The 26,930-nt window shown below is 50.0% G+C and overlaps 1 protein-coding gene across 1 annotated transcript in view; it reads left to right on the top strand.

Moving 5' to 3' along the window:
• The first annotated feature begins 1,366 nt into the window (after window positions 1-1,366).
• The window catches only part of UBE2H (ubiquitin conjugating enzyme E2 H), a 61,869-nt gene continuing 36,305 nt past the window's right edge, over window positions 1,367-26,930 (top strand). The window contains exon 1 of the mRNA XM_054177895.1: window positions 1,367-1,711. Within this exon, the coding sequence (XP_054033870.1) occupies window positions 1,659-1,711 (53 nt within the window). The 5' untranslated portion in view covers window positions 1,367-1,658. The remainder of the gene's footprint in view (window positions 1,712-26,930) is intronic.

Raw genomic sequence — 26,930 nt, forward strand, 5'->3', positions numbered from 1 at the left:
CAAGGTGTGGGATCCAACCACCTCTTGCCTCCTGCCGCAGCCCAATGTGTGGCTGGAGGAGAGTGTTGGGACTTTAAATGGATTAAGTTGCCCCCCCCCCCCACCCCCAATGCACTTGTGAGGTGGGGTTCCCTCTTCACTTGGACTTTTTTGAGGTTCTTCATCTGTGTTTCCTCCCCAGGGGAGGAGGAGGAAGTGGGGGGTCAAATTTTTGGGGTGATGACAAGGTGAGGAATGCAGGATGTCCACTCTGGGTGTGGATTTGCCACGCCAGCTTGAGGAGATGCTGGTGTGACACCCATTAGTGTCATCATCACACATCCTGCTGTCACAGCCAGGGTGACACCTGCAGGTGCCTCCTGCATCCCGTTGGGTAAAATGAGGCACTGGGAAATGCTTTGCCAGTGTCACATGGGGAAGCCAGCACGGTGACTTGTGCTGTGACCATCTGCTGCAACCCTGGTTTGTGACCTAGGGGTGTTTGGCTTCAGTGGCTTCCTCCAAGGTGACATTAGCTGCTCCACCTTGATGTTTGCAGGTCATGCCAAACAGGGTGGGATTCTTGATCTCAGATGGTGGAAGGCTCTGCAGATGGATCCAGACAGGCCAGCAGGCCTGGGGCAGGGAGTGTCCCCACACCTTGAATCCTGGGTGCAGTTTTGGGCCCTTGACTGCAAAAAGAACATTGAGGTGATGGAGTGCGTCCAGAGGAGGGCAAAGCAGCTGGCAAAGGGTCTGGAGAACAAGTCTGATGAGGAGCAGCTGAGGGACCTGGACTAAGAGTGCTGAGCCTGGAGAGAAGGAGGCTAAGGGAAGACCTGGCTCTCTGCAAGTCCCTGTAAAGAGGCTGTAGCCAGGTTGGGGTTGGTGTCTTCTCCCAGGGAACAAGTGGCAGAACAACAGGAAGTGTCCTCAAGTTGTACCAGGCCAGATTTAGGTGAGACATGAGAAATGATTTCTTCCTCTCGAGCGTTGTGAAGCCCTGTCCCAGGCTGCCCGGGGCAATCAATGATGGAGTCCCCATCTCTGGTGGTGTTCATGAAGTGTGTAGATGGGGCACTTTTGCACGTGGTTTAGGGGCCACGGTGGTGATGGACTGACGATTGGACTCGATACTTAGAGGTAATTTCTAACCTTTGTGATTCCCTGTCCTGCTGCTGCGGACACGTGCCTTGCAAGCTCACTGTGCCTCAGGCGGGACTCGAACCCGTGACCTTAGCTCATTTCCGAGCCCACTGCACTACGGCTCCCGGCGTACTGCTCGGGTGGGCGGGGCCAAGGCGACGTTCTCAACGCAGCCAATAAGAAAGCTGCGGGGCGGTGAGGTCACTGTGGGTGACGTCAGGGGTCCAGAGAGAGGCTCCGGCAGAGGCGGCCGGAGTGGGGCTCGCTGCTGAGGGAGCGGAGCGAGAGCGGCGGAGGTGGGGGGGGGGAGAGAGCACTGGGGCGGCACCGCCACCGGAGAAGGAGGAAGCGGAAAGCGGAGGCAGCACCGGCAGCGACAGCAGAGGCGGCGGTGGGGGGGGTCCCAGCGGCTCGGAGCCCCGGCGGCCCCCCGCTCCCCTCGGTACTGGGTTTTTCTGCCTCCCACTCCGGTCCACGGCGGTAGCGGCGGCGCTGACAGCCCGCCCGGAGCACCGGGGGCGGCCGCGGCCACCATGTCCTCCCCCAGCCCGGGCAAGAGACGGATGGACACCGACGTGGTCAAGCTGTATCCTTCCCGAACCCTTTTCTTAATCGCCCCCCCGCCCTCGCCCCCGAGAGCCCCGCGGGGATGAGCCCGCCCTCGGCTGGGTCCGCACTTGGCGGGGAGGGCACCGGGGACACCCCCCACTCCCCCTCCGGTGTCGCTTTTTGCACCGCCCCGGGCGGCGGCAGCGCCCCTTGTCTGAGGCCAGGCCTAGGCCTCTCCCCAGAGCTGAGGCTTGGACCTCTTCCCTCCCCAGCTCCCTGAGGTGAAGGCCCCCCCTTACTGGGGTGGGGAGTGAGGCCTCAGCCTCCCTCTCCCTCATTTTTGGGGTCTTGTCGTCCTCTGGAGCTTGACAGCCACCAGCCGGGATGCCCTGGGGGTGTCCCTGTAAGTGCCCCCCGAAGCCTGCCCTGCACCCTTCACCTCCCCCCCCCTCCCCCCACCTTTGGCCTGCCCTGGCCTGCAGCCCAGCCACCGAGGAAGAGCGAGGAAGGAGAGAGCAGCCGCAGCCCGAAGAAAGCCTTTTGTGGGGATTATTATTTACTCCCCCATTTCAGTCTCTGGTTCACGAAGGTTCTGCTGCTGTCTTAGGGATTTGATTTGGGGGGGAAGGCAGGGGGGGTCTCCGTGGGTGACGACGGGGTTGGCAAAGGGCTCCGGGGCCCTTAGCCCATCTCGCAAGAGGTCCTGTTTATGTAACACGCCAGGTTGGGTTTGGCTTTATTATTTTTATTTCTTCCCTCCCCCTCTCCTTGTTCTGCGATAGATCGGTTTATATTTTTCCTCTTTTTTATTCTTGGACCTTTCCACGGTGGCAAATCCTTTTTCTTTCTGTCTGGAGTGTGGGTGGCATTGAAAAATATTCTCGGGAATTTGGTTCTTAGGATTGTTTTATTAATAGTTTTTTGTTTACAAGGTGCTGGGCTTGGGGGGGGGGGGGGGGGAAGAGAGAGGGCTGGGGCTGGCGGGGGGGTAAGAAATGACACCAGTAGCTGAAATGTTTTTCAGCTCTGTTGACCGAACGTGTTTGACCTCCCTCATCAGGAGTCAGGGCATTGGTGGCTTTAACTTGGTGTGGCAAGGGGGTCGCGAAATGGGTTTGATTTAGTTTCCAGAGAGAGATAAACAAACTTAACTTGGATTTTGTGGGTTGGTTTTTTTTTTTTGGAGGGGGGGGTGGGGAAAGGAGGGGAGGGAGGAGCTCCTGTTTGTGGCGTTGAGGGGTGGCTTATCGAGGGGAAACTTCTGCTTGACGTTCTGCCTGCGCCTTTCTCTGTACAAAGCTGCTTTTCATATGTATTTATATATATATATTTAATTTTTTTTTTGCCTTGTTTTGAAGCAAATAGGAAATGACTCCCAATGGGGCTTGAATTGGAGCTATTTTTATCCAGGGGTTTAAAGTTACACACATGTCATACTCCGCCGAACGCCAATTGCGATCGATGCTTAATCGCACCGGGAGGAGGGTTGGGAATTCCAGCTGTTGGGGTGGAAAAGGGAAAAATCTTGCTTTAGGGGCTGCTTGGAAGAAGGTTTCTGGGGTTTTTTTTCTTTTTTTTTGGGGGGGAGAGGGATGGAGGAGACCTGAGGCCCAACCTGATCTGCTGCTGTTTCCTTTCCCCTCCCCCCTTCTCTCTATTTTTCTCCTTTTTGTTCGGTTCGGAGCCGGCATCGCAGCATTTTAGGAGACAAAGAGCAGGTTTTTCTCAAGTGGCTTTGCTTGCTCTGTCTTCGGCTGTGTGGTGGTAGGTAGAAAAGCCCCAAATATCTGGCATTCCTCCCAGCACTGGGGAGCTTGCTCTCTTTTTTTTACCTCCCCCTTTCCAACTCTTCCCTGACAAAAGAAACCCAAGGGCTTTTCCAAAAGCCAAGCTCTTGTTATTGTCGACTCAACCTTCCCGGTGGTTCAGAGGGGTTGAGGGTTAGAGCAGTCGGTCTCCTGTGGACAACAAACTTAGGAAGTTGGATGTGTCAGATGACTCCTCTCACCACTCCTCCCTCCCTCCCTTCCTCCCTCCCTCCCCAAGCCTTTTTTTGTTTGTCTGCCTGACTTGCCTCGCCTGCCCTGGGTTGGTTGAGCGCAGCTTGCTAGGCCCAAGCTCCTGAGATGCTTCCCTAGGGAATCTTCCTCTCTGGAAGCTGGTTTCCAACCAGCTTCCAAATGTAGGAATGAGGATGGTCTTGGTGGTCACCAAAGGGGAAGGGACTTGTCTGAAGGAATGTACTTCAGGGCTGCTCCTCCCTGGGGCTTGAAGGTTTTGTTGTGCTGGGCTTTGGTTTTGGGTGGGTTTTTTCCCCCTTTTTGCTGCCATTTTCATTGCAGTTTCCCTTTTCACCCCTTTTTTGAGCCTGATGGAGAATAATGGCATAGATTTATGGCCTGCCAAGGGCTACCTTTTTGAGTGTGGTGGTGTGGGGGGCTGATGGCCACAGTGAAAAACCCGGCTGCCTTCTCCTGCTCTTGACAGGTTTAAGGGAGCCGAGTGGGGTCTTTTTATTATTCCTATTTTCACTCCTAACACGTTCGTGTCCTTTTGTGGATGCCTCTTTGTGAGCAAGGGAAGGAGGGGAGAGGTTCCTTGGCTCTCTGGGGCTGGAAGGGGGGCGGGGGGAGACAGAGCTCTGTGTGTGTTAATGTGTTGAGCTGATCTTTAATAATCGCCCTGCAGATGATGTGCTGAAACTCTGAGTCACTCCTTGTTTCTCTCTGCCCGTCGCAATGTTGTGCAAATGCTGGGGTTCCACGCTGCCTTTCTCCCTTTTTAGGGGTCTGCTGCCCTCCTACCATTCTCCAATGTACCTGCAGTGTTGGGAGGCACTGCTTGCCCCTCTTCCCCACCCCAGCTTGGAGCACAGCTTTGCAGAAAAGCTTTGTACTCCCCCTGCCCCTAAAATATCTCAATACCTGCTTGCCGGTGGCCTGGAAGCTTGAGCATGTCCTGTGAGCACTCGAGCTTAAGGCTAAGCCCCTCTAGGTAGCCCCCACCACCTTGGGCCCTGTGGAGTGCTGGAAAGGGGTGTTGATCCCATCCCCAGCCTCCCCCCCGCCCCAGCTTTGGGGTGAGCTGCTGGCCTTGAAGCTGTGTTTGCAGGCAAGAGGCCTCGGGCAGAGCTTGCAACTCTGCCGATTGGCTGCTCTGTTACTACCCGGAAACCAGGGCTGGGGCGGAGCGAGCTGGCAGCTGATGGGGTGCCCCAGCCCTCTGTTTACACCCATGGCGGGGGTAACACACCCCAGCACCCCGCACCCCCTCCCTTAAACCACGGCAAAGCCTGTAGATCCAATTCAGGGGTTATTCTGTGCCAAGGAGCGAGGCAAACGCTCCGGGCTGAGCTGCTCGTGCCCTCCCCTTGGCTGGGAGTTTATTTTGCTCTGATTTATTTTCCTCCCTTTTGTGGCTGGGCGCAGGGTCGTCGTCCCCCGGGCTCTGTTTTTAAGCATGGGGAGCTGGAAAAAGGGAAGTGTCACCCTGTTCCTTGCACAGAAGAGGATTATGCACAGTGCTTGGCTTCGTGTGAATCTCCCTGTTCTGACCAGTTCAGTGTGTAACACGCGTCGGAGCTGCTGGAGAGCATAACCCACAGAGCATTACACTCCCTTCTAATTTTAGGAGTCGAGGAGAATAAAGGTCCAAAGCTCCTTAGTTCACCTGCAGGGTATTTTGTAATCGCCCAAACTCCCCTGCCCCCCTCCCCAGCCAACCCCACCTTGCTGTGTCTGCTCCACTGCCGCCCTCGGTTGAGGCAAAGGGTAGGGACGGAGTTTACGTTTGCGATAAATTCCTTTTCGTGTTCATTAGAGGCTTACACCACACTCACCATCCTGCTTGAATACCTTCCAAGAGTGGGGTTGAGCAATCAGAGGGGGGGATCACGTGGCTTTGTTCTCTTTGGCCTGTCCCCAGGGGAAGAGCATGTGTACTGGAATGTCTTGTTTTGGTAGGGTTTGGTGGTGTTATGTCGTCGTGCCTTTTTTTTTGAGGGGGGGGGTGGGGTGGGTTTTGGTTGTGTTTTGCTTTGTGGGTTTTTCTTTTTCCAGGGATAGAGATTTCTGGAAACTTTGAGGAGTCAGAATATACAATTTAAAATGTCATGCTACGGGGTTTTTTTTCTGCTCTACTTCTGGGGCTGTGGTTTAATGAGGTCTCCAGGGATGAGTGCAATCGTGTGGTGGTGCTTCAAAAACACACAAAGACACCGAGATGGCCCTGTTTCAGAGCCAGGAGAGCCCTCTCCCTTCCCCCCACTCAAAGCAGCCAGAAATGCTGGCACAGGTTGTGGCTTATCAATAAAATTCAGTTAAACGTGATTCCAATACCTGAAGGGGGCATACCCAATAGCTGGGGAGAGACCTTTGACAAGGCTTTGAAGTTGTAGGATGAGGGGCAGTGGATTTAGACTGGAGATTGGGAAGAAATTCTTCACAGTGAGGGTGGTGAGACACTGGAACAGGTTGCCCAGGGAGACTCTGTATACCCCCTCCCTGGAGGTGTTGAAGGCCAGGTTGGATGAGGCCTTGAGCAACCTGGGCTAGTGAAAAGTGTTTCTGCCCATGGCAGGGGCGTTGGACCTAGCTGATCTTTAAGTTCCCTTCCAACCCAAACCATTCTATGATTCAGAAGGTATAGTGCTCCCCACCACAAGAGCTTTGAAGCCACACATCCTTCTGCCAAAACCAGCTAGAGGAGGGGAAAAAATAAACCAACTGAATAATTTTTGTTGCCTAAATGACAACTTCCAAGGGTATCATCTTGCTGCTTTTAGTGCTGAATGCAATGTCTTTGCTGGCCACTGGATTTATTTTTTTTTCCCTCCCTCAAAGGACAGGCTCTTGGCTGGAACTGTAAGTTCACTCTTCCATTGTTGCCTTGTCAGTTTGATCGTGGAGGCTATTGAAGCTGGGGCTTGTGGAGCAGACCTGAAAGCTTGGTGCACCTGCTTAATCATCTAATTGCAGCGGGCATTGAGAGGAAACTGGGGAGTATGACTTTGGTGAAGACAAGTGGAAGCATGAAGCCTTTTCTGGCCTGACATCCCAACTCTACTTTAAGGAAGATAAAGCCTTTGTATCACTTTACATTTGGGTAATTTTAACTGTTTCTCCATTTTATTCCCCAGATTGAGTGGTTTTGGCATTCTGAGGAGTATTGTCAGTGGTCATGGTGCTCAGTTCTGAAGTCTCAACTGGCATTAATTGGTAACTGCTGATAAAACAAATGGTGGAGGCTTGCTTTGTTGTAACAGCTAGAAGAACCCAAAGTGCACATGGGATTTCAGGAGAATAAGTGACTTGCCTTGTAAAATCCTAGAGTGGTTTGGTTTGGAAGGAACCTCAGATCTTCTAGTTCCAGCCCCTCTGCTGTGGGCAGGGACACCTTACACTAGACCAGGTTGCTTAAGGCCTCATCCAGCCTGGCCTTGAACTCCTCCAGGGAGGAAGCATCCACAACCTCCCTGGGTAGGGACAGCTTTCTACAAGGTCCCATCCAACCCCTTCGGACATGTGTGGAGTTGGAGCTTCCACAGCTCCCCTGAGCAGCTGTTCAAGTGCCTCATCATACTCATGGTGAAGAATTTCTTCCTCCTTCCTTGTGTCCAATAATTGAGCTTCTTCCAGTTTGAAGCCATCACCCCTCATCCTGTCACCCAGTTCTGGGGTCTCAGCTGATGCAACCTGCTTTGCATCTTCAGTCTGCAGAGCAGTGAAGGGGTTCTGCAAGGACACTTCAGGCTTTGAGGGAGATCTCTTTTTCCTGCTGGCTCTTGCCATTGGAAGCTTCCACTCACTCTACTGTTTGATTCCCCTCCTTTCTGCTTGTGGAGAAAATGGTGTCCCTGATTTTCCTTGCTGCTGCTGGATCTGGTAACAGGGTGCTTGATACTTCTGGGTTTTGTTGGTTTATTTTTTTGTAGTGAAGCTCAACTGGCTTGGATTTGTAGTAGCTGATTGTTTTGAAGTGTCACCACCACTATCCTACAATCCCAGCAAGCTTTTGGAAGCGCTGGGTGCACTCCCACACATTCAGCAGCAGCAGCCCAGTAACGTTCAGCTCCCAGCACAAACCCTGTTAAGTCTTAATATGTGGGATTAAGCAGGAGATGCCCCCTGATGAGGCTCTGCCTTGTTACCACTGCCAGGGAAATATTACATTTAATCTTGGTGTAAGTGCAGCTTGTGTTTTGTCCTCCTTGTTGCTGTGTGTGTGAAAATTGTTGGGTTTATGCCTTTTTAAAAGAAAAAGAACCTTATGAAAAGCTTGCAAGCAAAGCTTTAAGCTTGCTGATGCTTGCTTGGATGATACTAGAGTGACAAACAGCAGGAACTGCCCCGTGCTGTGCTGCTGCTTTCCTCTCTCCTGCTCCTTCAGAGTGTTTTCTTGCTTTGTTTCTAGGAGAGCATCAATTAATTCTTCAAACACATCCCTAATTGCTGTCTTGCCTTGTTCCTACCTGTTGTACCTGGAGCAGGTTGGGCAGACTGAAAGCCAAGGGTGCTGAGTGCCTCTGGCAGCTTGCTCCTTGAAGGCTCCAGGTTTGCTGTCTTGGCGGAGAGGGGGAAGATTCCCAGGGACAACAGGGGCTGCCTAAGGGCAGGGTGGTAGTTGGCACCTTTCTTGTGTAGGTTTTGACTTCTTGGGCAGGATCCTGTTGCAGCCCTCTGCCCTTCCCTGTATCTTGTTGCAAGCAAAAACCTGATAGACTTTTGTCCCCAATGTACTGGTGAGGCCACAGCTGGAGCCAGTTCAAGAGAGATTGGGATCTGCTGGAGAGAGTCCAATGGAGGCTGGGAAGAGCCTGTGGGGTCTGGAGCATCTCTGTGAGGAGGAAAGGCTGAGAGCCCTGGGGCTGTTGAGCCTGGAGAAGAGCAGCCTGAGAGGGGATCTGATCAGTGCTCAGCCAGAGCTGAAGGGTGGAAGGGAAGTGGATCTGGCCAGGCTCTTACCAGTGGTGCCCAGGGATAGGACAAGGCAGTGGGCACCAACCGCAGCCCAGGAGGTTCCACCTGAAGGTGAGGAGGAAGTTCTTTGCCTAGGGAGATTGTGGAGTCTCCTTGTCTGGAGAGAGTCCAACCCCACCCGGCCATTGTGATCCTGGGCAACCTGCTGTGCGTGATTGTGCTTTAGCAGGGGGGTTGGGCTGGGTGATCTCCAGAGCTTCCTTCCAACCCCCACAGGCTGGGATTCTGGGATTATTTTCTTACTTTTGTTTTTTCCTTCCGGCATTGTAAAGCAGCAGGACTTGGCTGCTAGGAAGGGAAGGGTGCATCTGAAACCACCCCAGCATGGAGCCATTGCTGGTTGCAGTATAACTCGGTGTTCTCAGCACCTGTTGGGACTTGGTGCCCTTCTTAAACCATGATTTAATCAGAGCCCTAACCAGGATAAACACACAACAGGTTGTTAAGGCAGGAAAATGCCCACAGTTAAAGTGACAGGCTCCAGTATGGGGTGGCTTCCCAACTAAATAACTCCCAGTTTTACTGTCTGCTTGAATAAGAGGTGATGTGATCCTGAGGGAGGGAGGTGTCTGGATTTTCTGCTTTGCTCTCCTGGATCTTCTCCTGGCAGCAAACATGAATGTGCTGAGCGTCACACATTCTTAATATTGAATGAGAATTACATAGGTGTGGGGGGAGTATGCCTATAGGAGTTCAGCCCTGCATTGTGTGTCTTATTGTGTTGCATTCCTTTCACTCCCTCCTGTTCCCTGTGGACTTTATCCCTGGATTTCTGGAATCATGAGATGTGGAATGTGGCTTTTTGTGTTGTGGTTTGTTGTTGTTTTTTCTTTTTCTTCACCAAAATAGAGCTTTCGTGACTGAGGAATCATCTGACCTTGCCATCTCTGGTGTCTATTGGGTCATGATGTCTGTGTGCCCAGGGCCTCTCGGTTCCAGCAGGGAGCTTGCAAACCAGCTGCCCTTCCTGCTGGAAAACACCTCGTGGGATGTGATCTTCCACCACATCCCAGGGAAACGTCCAGGGTTAGTTTGATTACTGGCAGAACCATGCAATTCTCACCTTTGCTGCACCTCCAGAGGTCCTTTCCAACCCCTAACATTCCAGGATTCCACGGACATGACCTGAAGTAGTTTCATTGCTGGCAGAGCCATAGAATCAGCATAGAGTGTTGGGGATTGGAAGGGGCTTCTGAAGATCATCTGTCTAGTCCAACACCCCTGCCAAAGCATGAGCACCTAGGGCAGGTCACACAGGGACATGTCCAGGCATGTTTTGAAAGCCTCTAGAGAAGGAGACTTCACATCCTCTCCAGACAGCCTGCTCCAGGGCTCCAGCACCCTCATAGTAAATCAATTTGTCCATGGGGCTCTCACTTTTGTGTACTGTTCAGCCCTGCTAATTTTTTGGTCCATTTCCTCACCTTTTTTGGGATATTCAAATTTGTTTCTTGATGCTGGTAGTAATTTCTGTAGTCCTTTCTTTCTACCTCTTTGGGGTGTTCCTGTTGCTTGTTTCTTGATGCTGGTACTAATGGGTTGTAGTCCTTTTTCCCACCTTTTGGGGATACTCAAGTTGGGTTTGGATGTTGGCACTATTTTGTTTTTTTGGGGAGCCACCTGTTAGAGATGTTCACTCCCTTGCCTCTAAAACAATCTCTGCTTAATCTTTTTCCCTCCCCTTTCTCCACTCCCTTCAACCTTGTGACCCCCTCACCTCTAAGTGCTATCTCCTCATCTTCAACCTCCATCATCTTCCTCAGCCTTTCTGATAATGATTTGTTCAAGATTGAGGCTGGATGTAAGTCTCTTGGAGAGAGGAGGAAAAAAAGGTGTAGCCATTAATGATTCTTTGCTGGGGCTGGATTCAGGACTAAGACACCATTCCTTTTCTTTTTTGTTACCAGCTTCTAACAGCTGTCCTCTAGTCTGAACTAATTTGACTTACTCCCTGGAGCAAATTGATTCAGCCTTCCCAGAGAAGCCAAATCACTCACAGTCCATTGGCATGAGGTGTTTCAGATCAGGAGGAGGGATGGCTCTGTGTGAAACCAAGGTGGTGGACTGTCAACTCTAATCCCTTCTAAACTGTGAATTACAGAGCACACCTGGATATTCTGCATGATCCACAGGCAGGAAAAAGCAGGGGGTGATAGAGGCTTGCAGATATTGGTGGCTTAGTGTGAGGAAGGGATTTTTGAGAGAGACATTTTTTGATCCATTCCAGAAGGTCAGAGGCTGCTTTCCAGAAATGGTTTTGGTTTGCTGCTGTGAGCTTTCCTTCCATTATATGATAGAAGAAAGAAGCATAAAATGAGGCCACAGTTAGCATTCTGTGTTCAATTTTGGGGCCCTCACTACCTGGCTTGGAGCAGTAATAGTGTGGCCAGCAGGACTAGGGCAGTGATTGTCCCCCTGGACTGGGCACTGGTGAGGCCACACTTGGGTTCGCTTTTGGACCCCTCAGTACAAGAACATTGAGGTGCTGGAGCCAGAGAAGGGCAGCAAAGCTGGTGAAAGATGTGGCCAACAGGTCTTGTGAAGGGCAGCTGAGGAACTTGGGGTTGTTGAGGCTGGAGAAAAGGAGGCTCTCTACAGCTCTCTTAAAGGAGGTTGGGACCAGGTGAGGGTTGGTCTCTTCTCCCAAGGAACAAACCAGTAGGACAAGAGGAAATGGGCTGAGGTTGCACCAAGGGAGGTTTGGGTTGAACATTAGAAGTCTCCCTGAAAGGGTTCTCAAAGACTGGAACAGGCTGCCCAGGGAGGAAATCCTAATCCCTGGAGGTGTTTTTAAAGCTGTGGAGGTGTGGTGCTGAGGGACGTGGTTTAGCACCAGACATGGTATTGTTAGGAAATGGTTGGACTTGATGATCTTAAAGGATTTCTCCAACCAAAACAGTTCTGTTTTCTCTGAGAGGGTTATTCTGAAACATTTTGCACTATCAGCCCTTTAATTATTGATTTTGGGTGATACTCCTTCAAAAATGATCACTTTTACATTTGTCTTAATGTGGTTTTTGTTAGGAAATGTCTGCATTTATGACAGTTGCTGCCCTTTAGGAGAGCTCAGCCCTGGAGGCATTTGTCATCTCCTGTGAAAGGTGGGGGTTAAAAGCTGACAGTTGATGGTTAGCTAAATCCTGCATTATTTCCAAATTCCAGGGGGCTTTTCTCCTGGGTTTCAGCTCTCTTTCTCTTTTCCTACAAGAGCAGTGGTGGGGGATTTTACGTGTCAATTATTGATCTGGAAATCATTGCTGCCTTTCCAACTACTGCCTGGGTGCCCAGCCTGCAGCAGATGATGGTTTCTAGTCAGTCATCTGTGGACCTTTTCTAATGGCAATGTTGGGACAAGCTGGATTTGAGTGGAAGTGAACAAGAATTTGAGTTAGTGGCATCCTGGAATTGTAGATGGTAGGGATTGGAAGGAACATCTGGAGATCATCTGGTCCAAGGCCCCTGCTATAGCAGGGTCACCCACAGCAGGTTGCCCAGAATCATCATGTCCAGGTGGGTTTGGAATTTCCCTAAAGGAGTCTCCACAACCTCTCAGGGCAACCTGCTCCAGGGCTCCACTACCACCCTCAATGCCAACAAGTTTCTCCTGTTCAGATGTAACTTCCTGGGTTCCAGTTGGTGCCCATTGCCCCTTGTCCTGTCACTGGGCACTACTGACAAGAGTCTGGCAACATCCTCTTGCCTCCCACCCTTTAGCTTTTGCTGAGCATTGAGAAGGTCCCCTCTGGGGCTGCTCTTCTCCAGGCTCTACAGCCCTGGGGCTCTCAGCCTTCCCTCATTGAGATTCTTGATCATCCTTGTAGCCTCTGCCAGACTCTCTCCAGTAGTTTCCAGTCTGTGTTGAATTGGGGAGCCCATAACTTGACCCAGGATTCCATATTTGGCCTCCCTAGGGCAGGGTACAGGGGGAGAAGAATCTCCTTCTACCTGCTGGCCACATTATTCTTCTTGCATCCCAGGAGACTGTTTGCCTTCTTGACCACAAGGGCACATTGCTGTCCCATAGACAATTTACTGACCACTAGGACTCCAAGGTTCTGCTCCACAGAGCTGCTTCCCAGCGGGTCAGTCCTCACCTGCACTGGTGCAGGGGGTTGTTCCTCCCCAAGGACACTTCCCCTGGTTGAACTTCATGAGGTTCCTCTCCCCCAGCTCTCCAGCCTGTTCAGATGTTGCCAGATGGTAGTACAGCCTGGTGGGATGTCACCATAATGGATGGATGGTTTTGTGGGAAGATGAGTGGTGTCCAGCCTTCCTCAGCAAGGTATGGCAGCAAAAGTTCAAGCTTAAATGTGTGTGCACTGGAGAGAGGTGCTGTGGCAGGCTGCAAAGCTGGAGATTGTGGCTAAAAAGCCAGCCTGGATGAAACTTGGAGCAACTTGGTCTAGTGGGAGGTGTCCTTGCCCATGGCAAGGAGGTTGGAACTAGACAATGTTTAAGATGCCTTCCAACCCAAACCATTCTATGATTGTAAAAGCAAAGAGGGGTTAGGATGGGATGAGGGTCTTCATGTAGTTATGGAGCCTATCCCCTGAAGAAGGTAAAACTCAGTGTGAGGTGCTAAAGGGGACCTGAGTGTCCCTGGCTGGACACAAAGTTGGTGAGATTGATAAGTGTGTAACTGAAGCACTTTGGCATTCCTTGGTGTGTTTCGTTGCTTTGTTTTCTCCTGCTGGCAGCAGGACTAGGCATGCTGAAGGGACACGTCAGGGGCAAATGTCCAATGAAATGCCCACAGCAGAAAAGCTGCATGAGAAAATAACCCCAGCTCCTCTGCTGAAGTCTGAGCAGAGATGGAAAACCATAGAATCACAGAATCATTTTGGTTGGAAAAGACCTTTAAGATCACCAAGTCCAGCCATGATCTAACTTTCCCAAGTCTGGTGCTCAACAGTGTTCCCCAGCACTGCATCTTGGTGTCATTTTGCTCTTAGAGGTGTTTCTAGATGGAAAGGTTGTTCGAAGCACCATTTAATCTTCAGGATTAACATGGCTGAAGAGTTAAGACTCATCTTGGTTTTAGGGCCAAATGGAGCAGCTTGTCTTAGTCAAGTGTGAATAGTTTGAAGCCAAATCTTTTTGTTTTGTTCTAAAAAGAACCACATTTGGCTGTTAAAAGCATTTAGGGAGAGGATCTCAGGGCCTTTTGAAATAGTACTGGCCTCAGGAGATCTGCAGTGAGAGGAACTGAAACCTTGAGGAGCAGAATGTGGCATGCAGTTGATGATACAGTCCTGGACTTGCCTTCATGTCACAGAATCATGAAATGCTGGGGGTTGGAAGGGACTGCTGGAGATCAGCCAGTCCAGACCCCCTGCTAAACCAGGGTCACCCACAACATGTTGCCCAGGATCACAGTGGCCAGGTGGGGCTGGAATCTCCACAGGAGAGATTTCCTCTCTGGGCAGCCTGCTCTAGGGCTCCAACACCCTCACAGCAAAGAGGCTTCTCCTCATGTTCAGGTGGAACCTCCTGGATTTCAGTTTGTGTCCATTGCCCCTTGTCCTACCACTGACGACAGTCTGATGCCATCCTCTTGCCCCCCACCCTTTAGCTCTTGCTAAGCATTAAGAAGATCCCCTCTGCTCTTCTCCAGGCTCAACAGGCCCAAGGCTCTCAGCCTTTCCTCCTTACGGAGATGCCTCAGTCCCCTCAGCATCTTTGAAGCCTTCACTGGACTCTCCAGTAGTTTCCTGTCTCTCTTCAACTGGAGAACCCAGAACTGGACCCAGGACTCCAGCTGTGTCCTCACTACAGCAGAGGGGGAGGAGAACCACCCCTGGTTGGTGTCCTGGCTGTTTCCAAACTGTTTGTTTGTGGCCAAGATTTTTTTCCCCTTTGTTTTGTTGTCTTCGAGGTGGGGAGAGGTTGGTTTTGAATGGCTGAGATTTCTCCCTCATGATCCTTTCCATGAAAGCTGCTTTGCCAGGGGAAGTTGGTAGACCCCAGTGCTCTATCACACTCTGCTGAAGGCCAGTGAAACCAGTTACATTTTTCTTGTACTTCATATCATCAATTCAAACTCCCTGACCTTCTCTCCTCAGCTCTCCAAAGCTAACGCAGCTGAACACAACTGTGTGCAGGGTGCCGGTTTCAGGTAGCAGCTAGACCAGCTTTAAACCTCTCAATAACTGGGCTGCTTTCACACTGAGCTCATCTTCTGTGTGAGGGATGTGTCTGGGTGGATGGTACTTGGGAGCAGTCCTCAATAACGATGTGCTGAAGGCATCTACTTCATGCTTGGTAGTGGCAGTTGCAGTTTGCTCAGGCAAGAACATGTCATGGAGTGATTTCTGCGGGAGTTCTGACGATGGCCTTGCTTAGTGACCCTCTCATTTGTATGAGAGGATTGTAATGAGGGTTGAGATGAAGAAAGAGCCCTTCTAGGAGTGAAGCACCTAGCCTGGAAGTGTCAAATTCACCTGTGATGTGACTCTGCATCGCTACACTGCCTTACTCCTTTGTCCTACCTAAGCCACCTCCTCCCTTTTCTAGTTCCTTGTGAGGCTTTCAAGCTGCTGCTGTCTCGGTTGTGAAACGAGGGGAGCAGTGAAAATAAGGAACCCAAATGATGCATGTTTTGTTCAGCAGCCTTGGCATCAGAGGTAACTCAATCCCCCTGGCCTAGGGGAGGAATCTGTACGCGGTTGTTGGGGTAAGCTTAGATCCTGAGAGGAGAAGGTGGCTTTGGGAGGCTGGGGAGGGGGGACACAACGCTCAAGTTGACACGTCAGAAATCAGATCCTTGTAACTCAGTACAGGAGCCTGTGTGCCTTGAAAGGGAAGGTATGTGAGGAGGTATCAGCTCACCCTGCTCTGGGCTGTCAGGAGTGGCTGGTGAGCAAGCTTTGGCTGGTGCTGCTTCAGGCTCTCTTAAAAGGTGTGGACACCAGAATCCTAGAATTACTGAAAGACCTCTGAGGTCACTGAGTCCATTAATTATCTAGCTCTACCAAGTCTGATGCTAAACTGTGTCACTCAGCACCACATCTCCACAGCTTTGAAACCCTTCCAAGGACAGGGATTCAATCATCTTCCTGGGCAGCCTATTCCAGTGTTTGAGAACCCTTTCTGTGAAAAGGTTTCTTCTAGTGTCCAACCTAAACCTCCCCTGGGGCAACTTGAGGCCATTTCCTCTTGTCCTGTCACTTGTTCCTTTCAAGAAACCAACTCCCACCTGGCTCCAGCCTCCTTTCAGGGAGTTGTAGAGAGCCAGAAGGTTTCCCTGCAGCCTCCTTTTCTCCATGCTGAACCACCCCAGTTCCTCAGATGCAATCACTTGCTTCAACTTTATGGTGAGTTGTTCTTGCTGTGGATTTGGCCCTTCCCATTGACCTGCTGTAGCTTCTTAAATGTCAATGGTACCTACCTTTCATCACTTCAGCATGATGTGTGGGAAGAAGATTCAGGGTTAAGCAAAGATTTGCCTCTTTCCACCTGTCAGTCTTAACAAGAAATATTTTCTTAGGTTATGGGGGGGGGGGTGTGTATATTCTAGATAAGGTTCCTTGAGAGGTACTGTTGGTCCCCTTCCCAGTGTTGTCCATGTGGCTTCAGGGCCTTCCAAACTTTTTTTCTTCCATTTAGTTATTCTCTGAAGTTGGTTGTGGGGTCATGTATGAGGGCACCTTAAGTTACCAGCAGTGGTTTGAGTCTGAACCATCATCTCTGTCATCTTGGATCCAAAGGCCTTAGTCCTTTGCTGATGAATGTTGCATTTGATGTGGTTCCCTTGTCTTTTGGATTTAAGTTAACCTGTTTGCAAGGGCTCCCTGCTTTGTGTGACTGCCACATTGGGGTAGAAAGTTGTGGAGCCTGTAAGCCCAAAAGTGTTCAAAGCCAGGCTGGACAGGGCCTTGAGCAACCTGGTCCTGTAGAAAGTGTCCTTGCCTGTGGCAGGAGGGCTGGAACTAGATGATCTTTAAGGTCCCTTCCAAACCCAACCCATGCTGTGAATTCTCAAGGCCCAGGGGTTGCATTAGTTGGATTATTTTAAAGGCAGTCTTGGGATATGTGAAATTGTCCTTTCTGCCTTCCAAAATATCAACAAGTTCTTCACTGCTACCTGAAGTTCAGTGTAGTTGGGACATTTGGAGATACTCTGTGTGCAGCAGTCTCTCTCAACTGGTGTTCTCCAGGCTTGGAGAAAGTTCTAAGATGGGTGAAGTTCTTGATCCTTCAACATCAGCTGAGCATCAGTTGCTGAAAAGGCTGCACACTCAGATCTGTGGTACTGTGATGCTGAAGGCTTTTACTCTCCTTTTTAAGACACTTCAAACAGCAGGGGGGAAAAAACCAAACCAAACTTAAAAGGAAAGGAGGCCCTGAGCTGGCATGTTTTGTGCTGCTGTGACTACATCTGGTGTTAGTGTTCCTCTTGTTAATTTTCCTTAACATGCAGAAATTGTAGTTATGAGGACATAAAACACCCGAGGAGGGGAAATGTTCCCCTGATTCTTAAAGATACATGAAGGATCAGAAGCTGAAAACTACTTGGCTCTGAGCTATTTTATGTAGGTGTGAATCAACAACTACTTTTCACCCTTTGGTTCTCCTGAAATCCCTTAAAAGCCATCAGGACTTTACAACATACACATTCTTCTCTTCAGAGCTGAATGGAGCTGACCAGGCTGCCACATGCGTCACAGAAACCCACATCAACTGTTTTTAGGTCATTACCAGACTGGACTAAATTTAGAACATGAGCCAGAAGTGTGAGGCTTTGGAGCCAGCCTTCTGCCCAGTCCCTATTTCTGGGTTGGTTGCTTGGTTGCCCTACAACCAGTTGTAGAGCTGATGAAGGTGAGAGGTGAAATCCCAGCCTGCTGCTTCTTGTTGATCACACAGAGCAGGGACACTGCTGAGGTTTGTTTGCAGAGTTCCTGAAGCAGAGATGGAGCTGTAGGGAGGAGCATGAGCAGTTTGCTGAGCAAGTAATAAAGACACAGGATCACAGAATGCTTTTGGTTGGAAAATACCTTGAAGATCATCTAGTCCAACCATTCTCTCTGACAAGGCTGGTGCAGCTTTTAAACACCTCTAGGGATGGGGATTCAGCCACCTCCCTGAGGGGCCTGTTCCAGTGTTTGAGAACCTTTTCAGGGAAGATGTTTCTTCTGATGTCCAACCTTAAACCTCTCCTGGTGCAACTTGAGTCCATTTCCTGTTACATAGCTTGTTCTTTGGGAGAGACCAACCCCGACCTGGCTCCAACCTTCTGTCAGGGAGTTGTAAAGAGCCAGAAGGTTTCCCCTCAGCCTCTTTTTCTCCAGGCTGAACAACCCCAGTTCCCTTAGCTGCTCCTCACCAGACCTCTTCTCCAGACCCTTCACCAGCTTAGTTTTCCTTCTTTGTACCTGCTCCAGCCTCTCAATGTTCTTCCACTGAGGGGCTTAAAACTGAACCTGGGATTCAAGGTGTGGCCTCACCGGTGCCCAGTTCTGGAGAACAATCTCTGCTCTACTCCTGCTGGCCACACTCCTGCTGATGCAAGCTGGGATGCTGGTGGCCTCCTTGGCCAGCTGAGCACACCTGGCTCATCCTCAGCTGCTGTTGACCAGCACCTCCCAGGACCCAACACTTCACCTTGCTGAACCTTATCCCGTTGTCCTCTGCCCGTTAATCCAGCCTGGCCAGATACCACTGTAGAGCCTTCCTACCTTCCAGCAGGTCAACACCACCTCCCAGTGTGAAGCTTCTCATCTGCAGGGTTGAGTCCTGTCTTGCTTGACAGTGGTTTCAGATGGCCAAGAGAAGCCTGTCCAATTTTTTTTGGTTGCCCATGTATTGTTTGGCTGCCTCTGAGCTGCACTTTGGTTGCATGGTTTAGTGGTGACCTGTCAGTGTTTGGTTGACAGTTGGACTTGATCTTCTGGATCTCTTCCAACCTAGATGATTCTCTGATCTGTGCTGGTTTGAGGATGGCAACAACTCAGAGCAAAAGGGGAAGTCTTTTCTCATTATCCTTAAAATCCATTGGGAGCAGGGAGCGTTCCTACCTCTTTCAAGCCTCCATCTCTTTTCAAGTTGTCAGTATGGAGAAAATGAATAAAGGGGAGGGGAAATAAATCACTTTGACGGGACAAGGGAACATTTCAATGCTGCTGGGAGCAGTTTGGTGGTTGTCCAGTTCCAAGCTGTCCTCGATTTTAACTTCCTTGGCTGTGCGCTGGTGGGAGCACACTGGTTAATTGTTTTGGGGTTTGTTTTCTGTTGTTGTTCCCTCCCCCCGCTGTGGATTAGCAATATTGTCATCCAAAAAATGGCTTCAAGCCTGTCAAGTCTGCTTAATTCTGCTGGATTGAAGGCAGTGGTGATAAAAGTGTAGCTTTGAAACCCTAGGAGGTCACCTGTAATTCAGAGCATCTGGTGGAGGTCAGCTCTTGGCTTTTTGTTCTAGAGTGGTGGAAGCTTTGGGGGAGGGTGGGTATTTTGCAGCTCATCGCTGAAGGAGGAGACACTTCAAACTCGGTGACAACATCCCACTTTTCAAGCAGCTGCACCCGCTAACGACTGAACTGTGTTAATTAGTTTTTAGTGCAGTTGCTGTTAGTGTTCCTTTGTCCCTTTTATTATGGTGATCCAAAGCAGATGATGTCAAGGAATCTTCTGTTTCAGCTAAATTTAACTAATTAGAGGAAAGCGTTGCCTTTGCTCTGCAGCTCGCTGAGTGCTGGGAACAGCAGTGGTCTGGCAGCAGCGTGGAGACTTGGGGGAGAGGAACCTCATGAAGTTCAACCAGGGCAAGTGTAGTCTCCTACATCCAAGGAGGAACAACCCCTTGTACCAGTACAGGTGAGGAGGTGATCTACTGGGAAGCAGCTCTGTGGAGAAGGACCTGGGAGTGCTGGGGGACAAGTTCACCATGAGCCAGCCATGTGCCCTCGTCCCCAGGAAGGCCAAGTGTGTCCTGGGAGACATGAAGAGGGTGACCAGCAGGTGGAGGGATGTTCTCTTCCTCCTGTACTCTGCACTGTGGAAGCTACAGGTGGAGTCTTTGGTCTAGTCCTGGGCTGTGCAGTTCAAGGGAGACGGAGAACTACTGGAGAGAGTCCAGTGGATGCTGGGAAGCTGCTGAGGGGCCTGGAGCATCTCTGTGAGGAGGAAAGGCTGAGAGCCCTGGGGCTGTTGAGCCTGGAGAAGAGCAGCCTGAGAGGGGATCTGCTCGATGCTCAGCAAGAGCTAAAGGGTGGAAGGCAAAAGGATGGGGCAAGACTCTTTTCAGTGGTGCTCAGTGACAGGACAAGGGGCAATGGGCACAAACTGGAACCCAGGAGGTTCCATCAGGAGAAAGTTGTTGGCTGTGAGGGTGGTGGAGCCCTGAAGCAGGTTGCATAGAGAAGCTGTGGAATCTCCTTGTTTGGAGAGCTTCCAGTCCCACCTGGCCACTGTGATTCTGGGCAAGCTGCTGTGGGTGCCCCTGCTTTAGCAGGGGGGGGTTGACTAAATGATCTCCAGAGCTGCCTTCCAACCCCCACCATGCTGGCATTGTGTGGTTTGCATTGCGGTGCTACATGCAAAACCCAATCCATGAAACAAACTTGGTGTTGCTGCTCCTGCAGGAAACCTCCAGGCAAGTGTTGTTCTGTGATTCTTCCTGCAGCTACCAGAAGTCCCTGGCCATAAATTGGGATGGCTAATTTGTAAAACTCCCTTGGGCTCTGTCTTCAGGGTAACTGATGTTTCTCCTTAGGGAGCTGAGAGGGAAGGGGCATAATTAAGGCTTGAGCTTGCTAGAACAAGCTCTTGGATCAGAAGCCAAAGTGCTGGGGGATGAGGTTCTCCTACTCCAGCAGGTACAAACTGGCTCTTCTATTCCAATCCACCTTTTCCATGTGGATTTGCTGCATCTGCTGGGCATGAAGGTTTGCTTTGAAGAGCTTTTAAAGGACCGACTTTAAGGAGCCACCTTGCCAATCCTTCCAGGGAACTTTCCCAGTTTCTCTGTACAGCTCAGAGGAAACTGCATGACCACAGAGACAAGGACTCTGTGTTGCTGTGTTTTAGATGTTCTGCTGGTCAGGGCTTTAAAAAACCCAACCCAAAACAGCAACCAACCACTCTTTTTTCCTTCTTCTGGTTGATGGTGATGTCACTTGTGCCAGGCTGACTTTAGCTGTGGGATGTTGAGAGGCTAGAGAAGGCCACGGCGCTTTCAAAATAGCCTGGCTGACTTGGATTTTTCTCTGGTGCAGCTGCTGAGCTCAGCCTTGGTCCTTATAGCCTGGAAAGCATAAAAAGAAGTGATTTGCCTTGAGTGACTGCAGCGTGGCAGGTGTCCCAGGGTGAGGGCGCCCCGCGTTCCGGGCCCCAGTGCCACGTCGGTGCTGCCTGGCGGTGGTTGTGTCGGTGGCTGGCGAGCTCTGGCCTGCTGGTCCCTTCCCAGCTCCAAACAAAAGCCCAACCTCTTTGTGAGGTTCCTTCCTTGGCAACCTTTCTGCTGTGGCCATAGAACTGATCTTTCCGTTGCAGAAGGAAGCTGGTGTGGGGGTCATTGTTAGTCTCCCAAGTGTGGTTCTTTCATGTCTTCCTCTCAAACACAATGGATCTTTATACCTTCCCACTTCAGGGAAGTCCTGGCCAGCTAATCCTTTGGGAAAGGCCAAAAACCCCTCGGAAGCACTCGAGACTTTCCAAAATACTTGTTTGCAGGGGAACGTTTAACTTCTTGGTGGCAAAAGGCCATGGGAGGAGCTGGATGCAAAAGGACTTGCTGAGACTTAAGCTCCAGGCCTGGTTTCTTAAATTTCCAAGGCTGATAAAGAGATGGGGATTTTTTTAGAGGTAGTTTGGTGATAAACCAACAAAATCATTCCATGTGGTTTTTGGGCTCCACACTCCAAGATGGACATTGAGGTGCTGGAGTGGTTCCAAAGAAGGGCAGCAATGCTGGTAAAGGGTCTGGAGCACAGCTCTTGTAAGGAGCAGTTGAGGAAGCTGGGGTTGTTTAGTCTGGAGAAAAGGAGGCTAAGGGGAGACCTTCTGGCTGTTTGTAACTCCCTGAAAGAAGATTTGAGCCAGGTGGAGATTGGTTTTATCTCCCAAGTACCAAGTGATAGGACAAGAGGAAACGGCATCAGTTTGCACCAAGGGAGGTTTAGGTTGGATATGAGGAACAATGTCTTGCCCTTGAGAGTTACCAAGACCTGGAACAGGCTGCCCAGGGCAGTGGTTGAATCTCCATCCCTGGAGGTGCTTCATAGCCATGGAGATGTGGTGCTGAGGGACATGGTTGAGTGGTGGCCTGACAGTGCTAGATTAGAATAGAATAAACCAGGTTGGAAGAGACCTTGAAGATTGTGTCCAACCCATCATCCAGCACCATCTAATTAACTAAACCATGGCACCAAGCACCCCATCAAGTCTCCTCCTAAACACCTCCAATGATGGTGACTCCACAACCTCCCTGGGCAGCCCCTTCCAATGGGCAATCACTCTCTATGAAGAATTTCTTCCTAACATCTAGTCTAAACCTCCCCAGGCACAGCTTGAGGCTGTGTCCTCTTGTTCTGGTGCTGGTTGCCTGGGAGAAGAGACCAACCTCCACCTGGCTACAACCTCCCTTCAGGTAGTTGTAGACAGCAATAAGGTCTCCCCTGAGCCTTCTCTTCTCCAGGCTAAGCAACCCTGGCTCCTTCAGCCTCTCCTCATAGGGCTTGTGTTCCAAACCACTCACCAACTTTGTTGCCCTTCTCTGGACACATTCCAGCAACTCAACATCTTTCCCAAACTGAGGGGCCCAGAACTGGACTTGGTTGGACTTGCTAATTTTAAAGGTCCCTTCCAACCAAAACAGTTGTATGATCCTGCATCTGCAGATAGATTCAGTGGCTGGCTGGGGAGCAGCATATGTCAACCTTCTGTTTAACCTTGGTAATGTTTGTCCTTATTGTATCAAGATTCATACATTCAACATAAAATTGGCTTGACTTGGAGCATGTAGAAAGCCAAGTGATGGACCCATCTTTATAAACTAAACCTTTAAAGATGGTCACACAGACTGAAGGAAATTAAAGAGGGCAAAACCGCTTCCCTTGGACATCTGGTTTGTTTCTAGCCAGTGCTGGGGCGTTGGATCTGCTGATGGGATTTATGGAGGAAGGACTAAAGAGGCAGCAGAGTCCCACTGCTGTCATTACAGAGTAAGAATCAAGGGGATAATTGATTTAATAGCCATGACTGTGGCATGTTGGATTGTTGCAGCTATTTGTGGACAAATCAAGTGGCATGCAGGAAGCTGCTCCACCTTCTAACCCAACTCCACTGTGGTTTCCTGGTCCCTGGGACTGTCTGGTGTTTGCTCTTTGTGTTGCAGGTGACCTAGAAAGAAGGAAAAGGGCCAATAAGCTTTGGCTGCTGTGTGTAACCAAAGTCTCAAGGTGCTTCTTTCTGAAGCACTTTTTCTTGTGCTTTAGTTTGAGAGGAAACAGTGTATGGTCTGTGTTGGAAGCCATGGTTGTAGCTGTCATAACTGCAGCAGTTCAGCGATTCAGATAAGGAGTGAAGTCCTCTCTCACTCTGCCCTTCAGGTTGTTTGTCTAGGTTGAAAAACCTTCAACAGCGTTGTGTGTAAAATCCTGTCTGAGCTGTTCCTTTAAAACATTGCTCCTCAGATGCCTTCAAACAAAACTCATCCCTCCAGAAATTCTGTCAGGAATTCTTGCTGTAGCACAGAGGACAAATCTCAGAGAATCAGAGCATACTTTGGGTTGGAAGGGGCCTCTAAAAGTCGTGTAGTCCAACCCTCCTGCAGTCAGCAAGGACATCTTCAACTAGAGCAGGTTGTTCAGAGTGCCAGACAACCTGACCTGGAATGGTTCCATGGATGGGGCATCTACCACCTCTCTGGGCAGCCTGTGCCAGTGTCTCACCACTCTCAGTATAACAAATTCCTTTCTTTTCTCCAGTCTAAATCTCCCTCTTCCAGTTGAAACCATAAACCCTTGTCCTATCACAACAGACCCTGCTCAGAAGTCTATCCTCATCTGTCTTCTCAAAACCTTTAACTGCTGAAAGGCCTTTATGGAGTGAGTTTGTTGGGTTTTTTTTTCCCCTGGGTTAAACAACCCCAACTCTCAGCCTGGCCTCACAGCAGAGGGCTTCCAGCCCTCCTGTCATATCTGCAGCCTCCCCTTGGCCCACTCCCAAAAAACTTGATCCTCATGGTTTTACAAGTGGTCTACAAAAGCCATCCTATCCTTTGGTTCCCCATCACCATTTGTAGATGTGCCCTGCAAGGTATGGGTGCTCTAGCAACAGAGTTGTGAATGACACCATCTGGTTAATGGACATATCAAGGGATTTGTGTAGGCAGGAGGTAGCCCCACGGCAGTGTTCATCCTGATGGTTTTCCACCTGCTGTTGAGCTGCTCTGTGTATTGTCTGCTGAACCTGAGGATCAGCAGAGGAGCAGAATTTAACTTGTTCATGAAAAAAAGAAACAAGCCAAACCCCTGTTTCTAACTGAAAAAAATGTTTGAGAGGAGGGCTTGAACTCAAGGTATGAAAGGAACAAAATCTGCAGGTGCCTCAAGGTATGATCCACCCTGAAACAAAGTACCTGGAGGTACTTTGTGGGGTGCTTCAAATTGAGCTGTTAGAGGTGATGGGAGATCTGGATTGAAGCCACACAATGTCTTTCCCCCTGTGTTACTTGAGGTCATGGGAGTTTTACTGCTCTCTCTTCCTACATCCCTGGAGTAGAGATACCAGTGGGTGTGAGATCTGGTTTCTTTGGGGACTGGTAGATAACAGCCTTCTTCCAGGAACACTCAGAAATGACAGAATCCCACCATGGTGGAGGTTAGAAGGGACCTCGAGAGCATCCAGTCCTGGTGCTAAAGTAGGGGCACCCACAGCAGGTTGCCCAGGATCACAATGGACAGGTGGGGTTGGAAGCTCTCCAGACAAGGAGACTACACAATTTCACCAGGAAGACTGCTCCAGGGCTCCACCACCCTCAAAGGCAAGAAATTTCACCTGATGGAACCTCCTGGTTTCCAGTCTGTGCTCTTTGCCCCTTGTCCTGTCACTGGGCCCCACTGACAAGAGCCTGGCCACATCCTCTTGCCCCCGGCCCTTTAGCACTGGCTGAGCACTGACCAGGTGCCTTCTCAGGCTGCTCTTCTCCAGGCTCAACAGCCCCAGGGCTGTCAGCATTTCCCCCTCACAGATGCTCCAGGCTTGTTGGAGCCTCTGTTGGACTCTATCCAGTAATTTCCTGTCTCTCTTAAACTGTGGAGCCCAGAACTGGACCCAGGACTCCAGCGGTGGCCTTTGTAGGGCAGAGTAATGGGGAGGAAGAACCTCCCTTAACCTTCTGGCCACAGTTCCTGCATCTCAGGAGACCATTGGCCTCCTTGGTCATGAGAGCACATTGCTGGCTCAGAGGCAGCTTGCCCTGATATGTTCTCTTGATTCCAAGAGAGCAGGATCATAGACAGGACTTCACATATTTTTCTGCCTCCCTCAATGTTTTAATAGCTTGAGTTTGTTAGTGTCAAGTCTGTTTTAGACAGGAGTTTTGTTCAAGAGCCATCTCTGTGAAGTGTCCATTTACACAATTCTCTCAGCACCCCAGTAGTTCAAGTGTTCTCTCAGTGGGTCTCTGTGGCCCAGCTGAGTCGAGAAAAGCTCCTGGTAAAAGAGGAGCAAAGGGGATGAGGACTCTCCACAGCTGGTAACTGCTCTGTGCCAATGCATCTGCAAAGCAAAGCTTCTGGTCCACAGGATGTAGCTCTGAACATACCAGAATGAAAATACTTTGACACTTCCTCTTTTCCTCTTAATCAACTTTTCAGCTTAAAATCAAGAACTTTGAGACACTTCTTGCCAGAGCTCAGCTGCTTGACCCTCCCCCCACCTTTGCATTGACCACAAGCATGTCACGTCTCAAGGGCTTTACAGCCTTGAGGAGATGGTTGGGGGTTTATGTTGCTGAGGTAGCTTGATATGCCTGCAGTTTCTGAATGACTCTGTAGGTTACTTGGGGTAGAAAAGGCTCCCAAAACCTAAATCAAGCTTCACTGGAGGGAAAAGGCCACAACTCCAGGTAATACTTGTCTTTGGGAAGTCTAAATTAATGGTAAGGGTTGGACTTGATGATCTTAAAGGTCTTTTCTAACAGAAATGATAATACATGTTCCAACTGTGTGAACAAACCCATATGCTCTTAGCAGAACTTCTCAGAAATCATGTGATGAAGATCACAGACCTCAAATTGCAGGTAGATCTTGGGCTTGGTGTTGGGTCTAGCACCCCTTTGGGGCCATGCTCTCACTTCTGTGGTTTTACAACCGTGGTTTCTCTTTCAGAAGCATTTCAGCGCTGCTTGAGTCCTTACAGAGAGGAAATCAACTCTGCCCAGCACGACTGGGAGAAGAAGTGGTTGTGTTAGCTCCTTCTGATGCTTCCCTTCTCATTTCTCACTTGTTTGAGAAGTTTGATTTGTATGTTAAATGCTCTGTTCACCACCAGTAGATACAGTCACCATGGTAACAAACTTCTCTTGATGGAAGCCGTAGTAATGCAAGTACTATATGATAGCATCACAGAACAGTAGAAGGTGGAAAGGGCCTCTGAAGATAGAATAGAATTAACCAGGTTGGAAGAGACCTTTGAGATCATCCAATCCAGCCACCTCTGCTAAAGCAGGGACACCCACAGCAGCTTGCCCAGGATCACAGTGTCCCGGTGGGGTTGGAAGCTCTCCAGAGGCTCTGGGCAGCCTACTCCAGGGCTCCAGCACCCTCACAGCAAAGAAGGTTTTCATGGTGTTTGGTGAATGGTTGGACTTCATGATCTAGGTATTTTCCAACCTTTTTGATGCCTATGATTTGCTTTCTGGTGGTGAACATCAACCTATGTGCATGTAGGTAAATGCTCACCTTTATTTGTCCTGGCATATTCCTCCTTTCTGGTTTGTGTTTGGGGTGGACTGCTCATGGCAGTTTGTCTCCCAAGCTGACAAAGCTCTTCTCAGTGCAGTATTTTTAGCTGGAAAACTGCTTTGTCCAAGCTTAGACCTTCTGTGAATTTTGAAGGAACTTAATGAAGGGATTTGTTTTTTCATTCAGGCTAAATACTGGCCAGGAAAAAGCCACTCAGCCCTACAAACAAGCCACCCACTTGTCTGCAATGTTCATCTGGGATTAGGGAGATCTGGGTGTGAAGTTGAGTTCTAACATCTTTTCTTATTGCTGCAGAGGAGATACAGCCCTAAGGTGGTGGACAATCCCCGATGAGGTTGAGGGAGTGGGGGCC

The sequence above is a fragment of the Dryobates pubescens genome, chromosome Z (assembly GCF_014839835.1).
Source record: "Dryobates pubescens isolate bDryPub1 chromosome Z, bDryPub1.pri, whole genome shotgun sequence".
NCBI lineage: Eukaryota > Metazoa > Chordata > Aves > Piciformes > Picidae > Dryobates > Dryobates pubescens.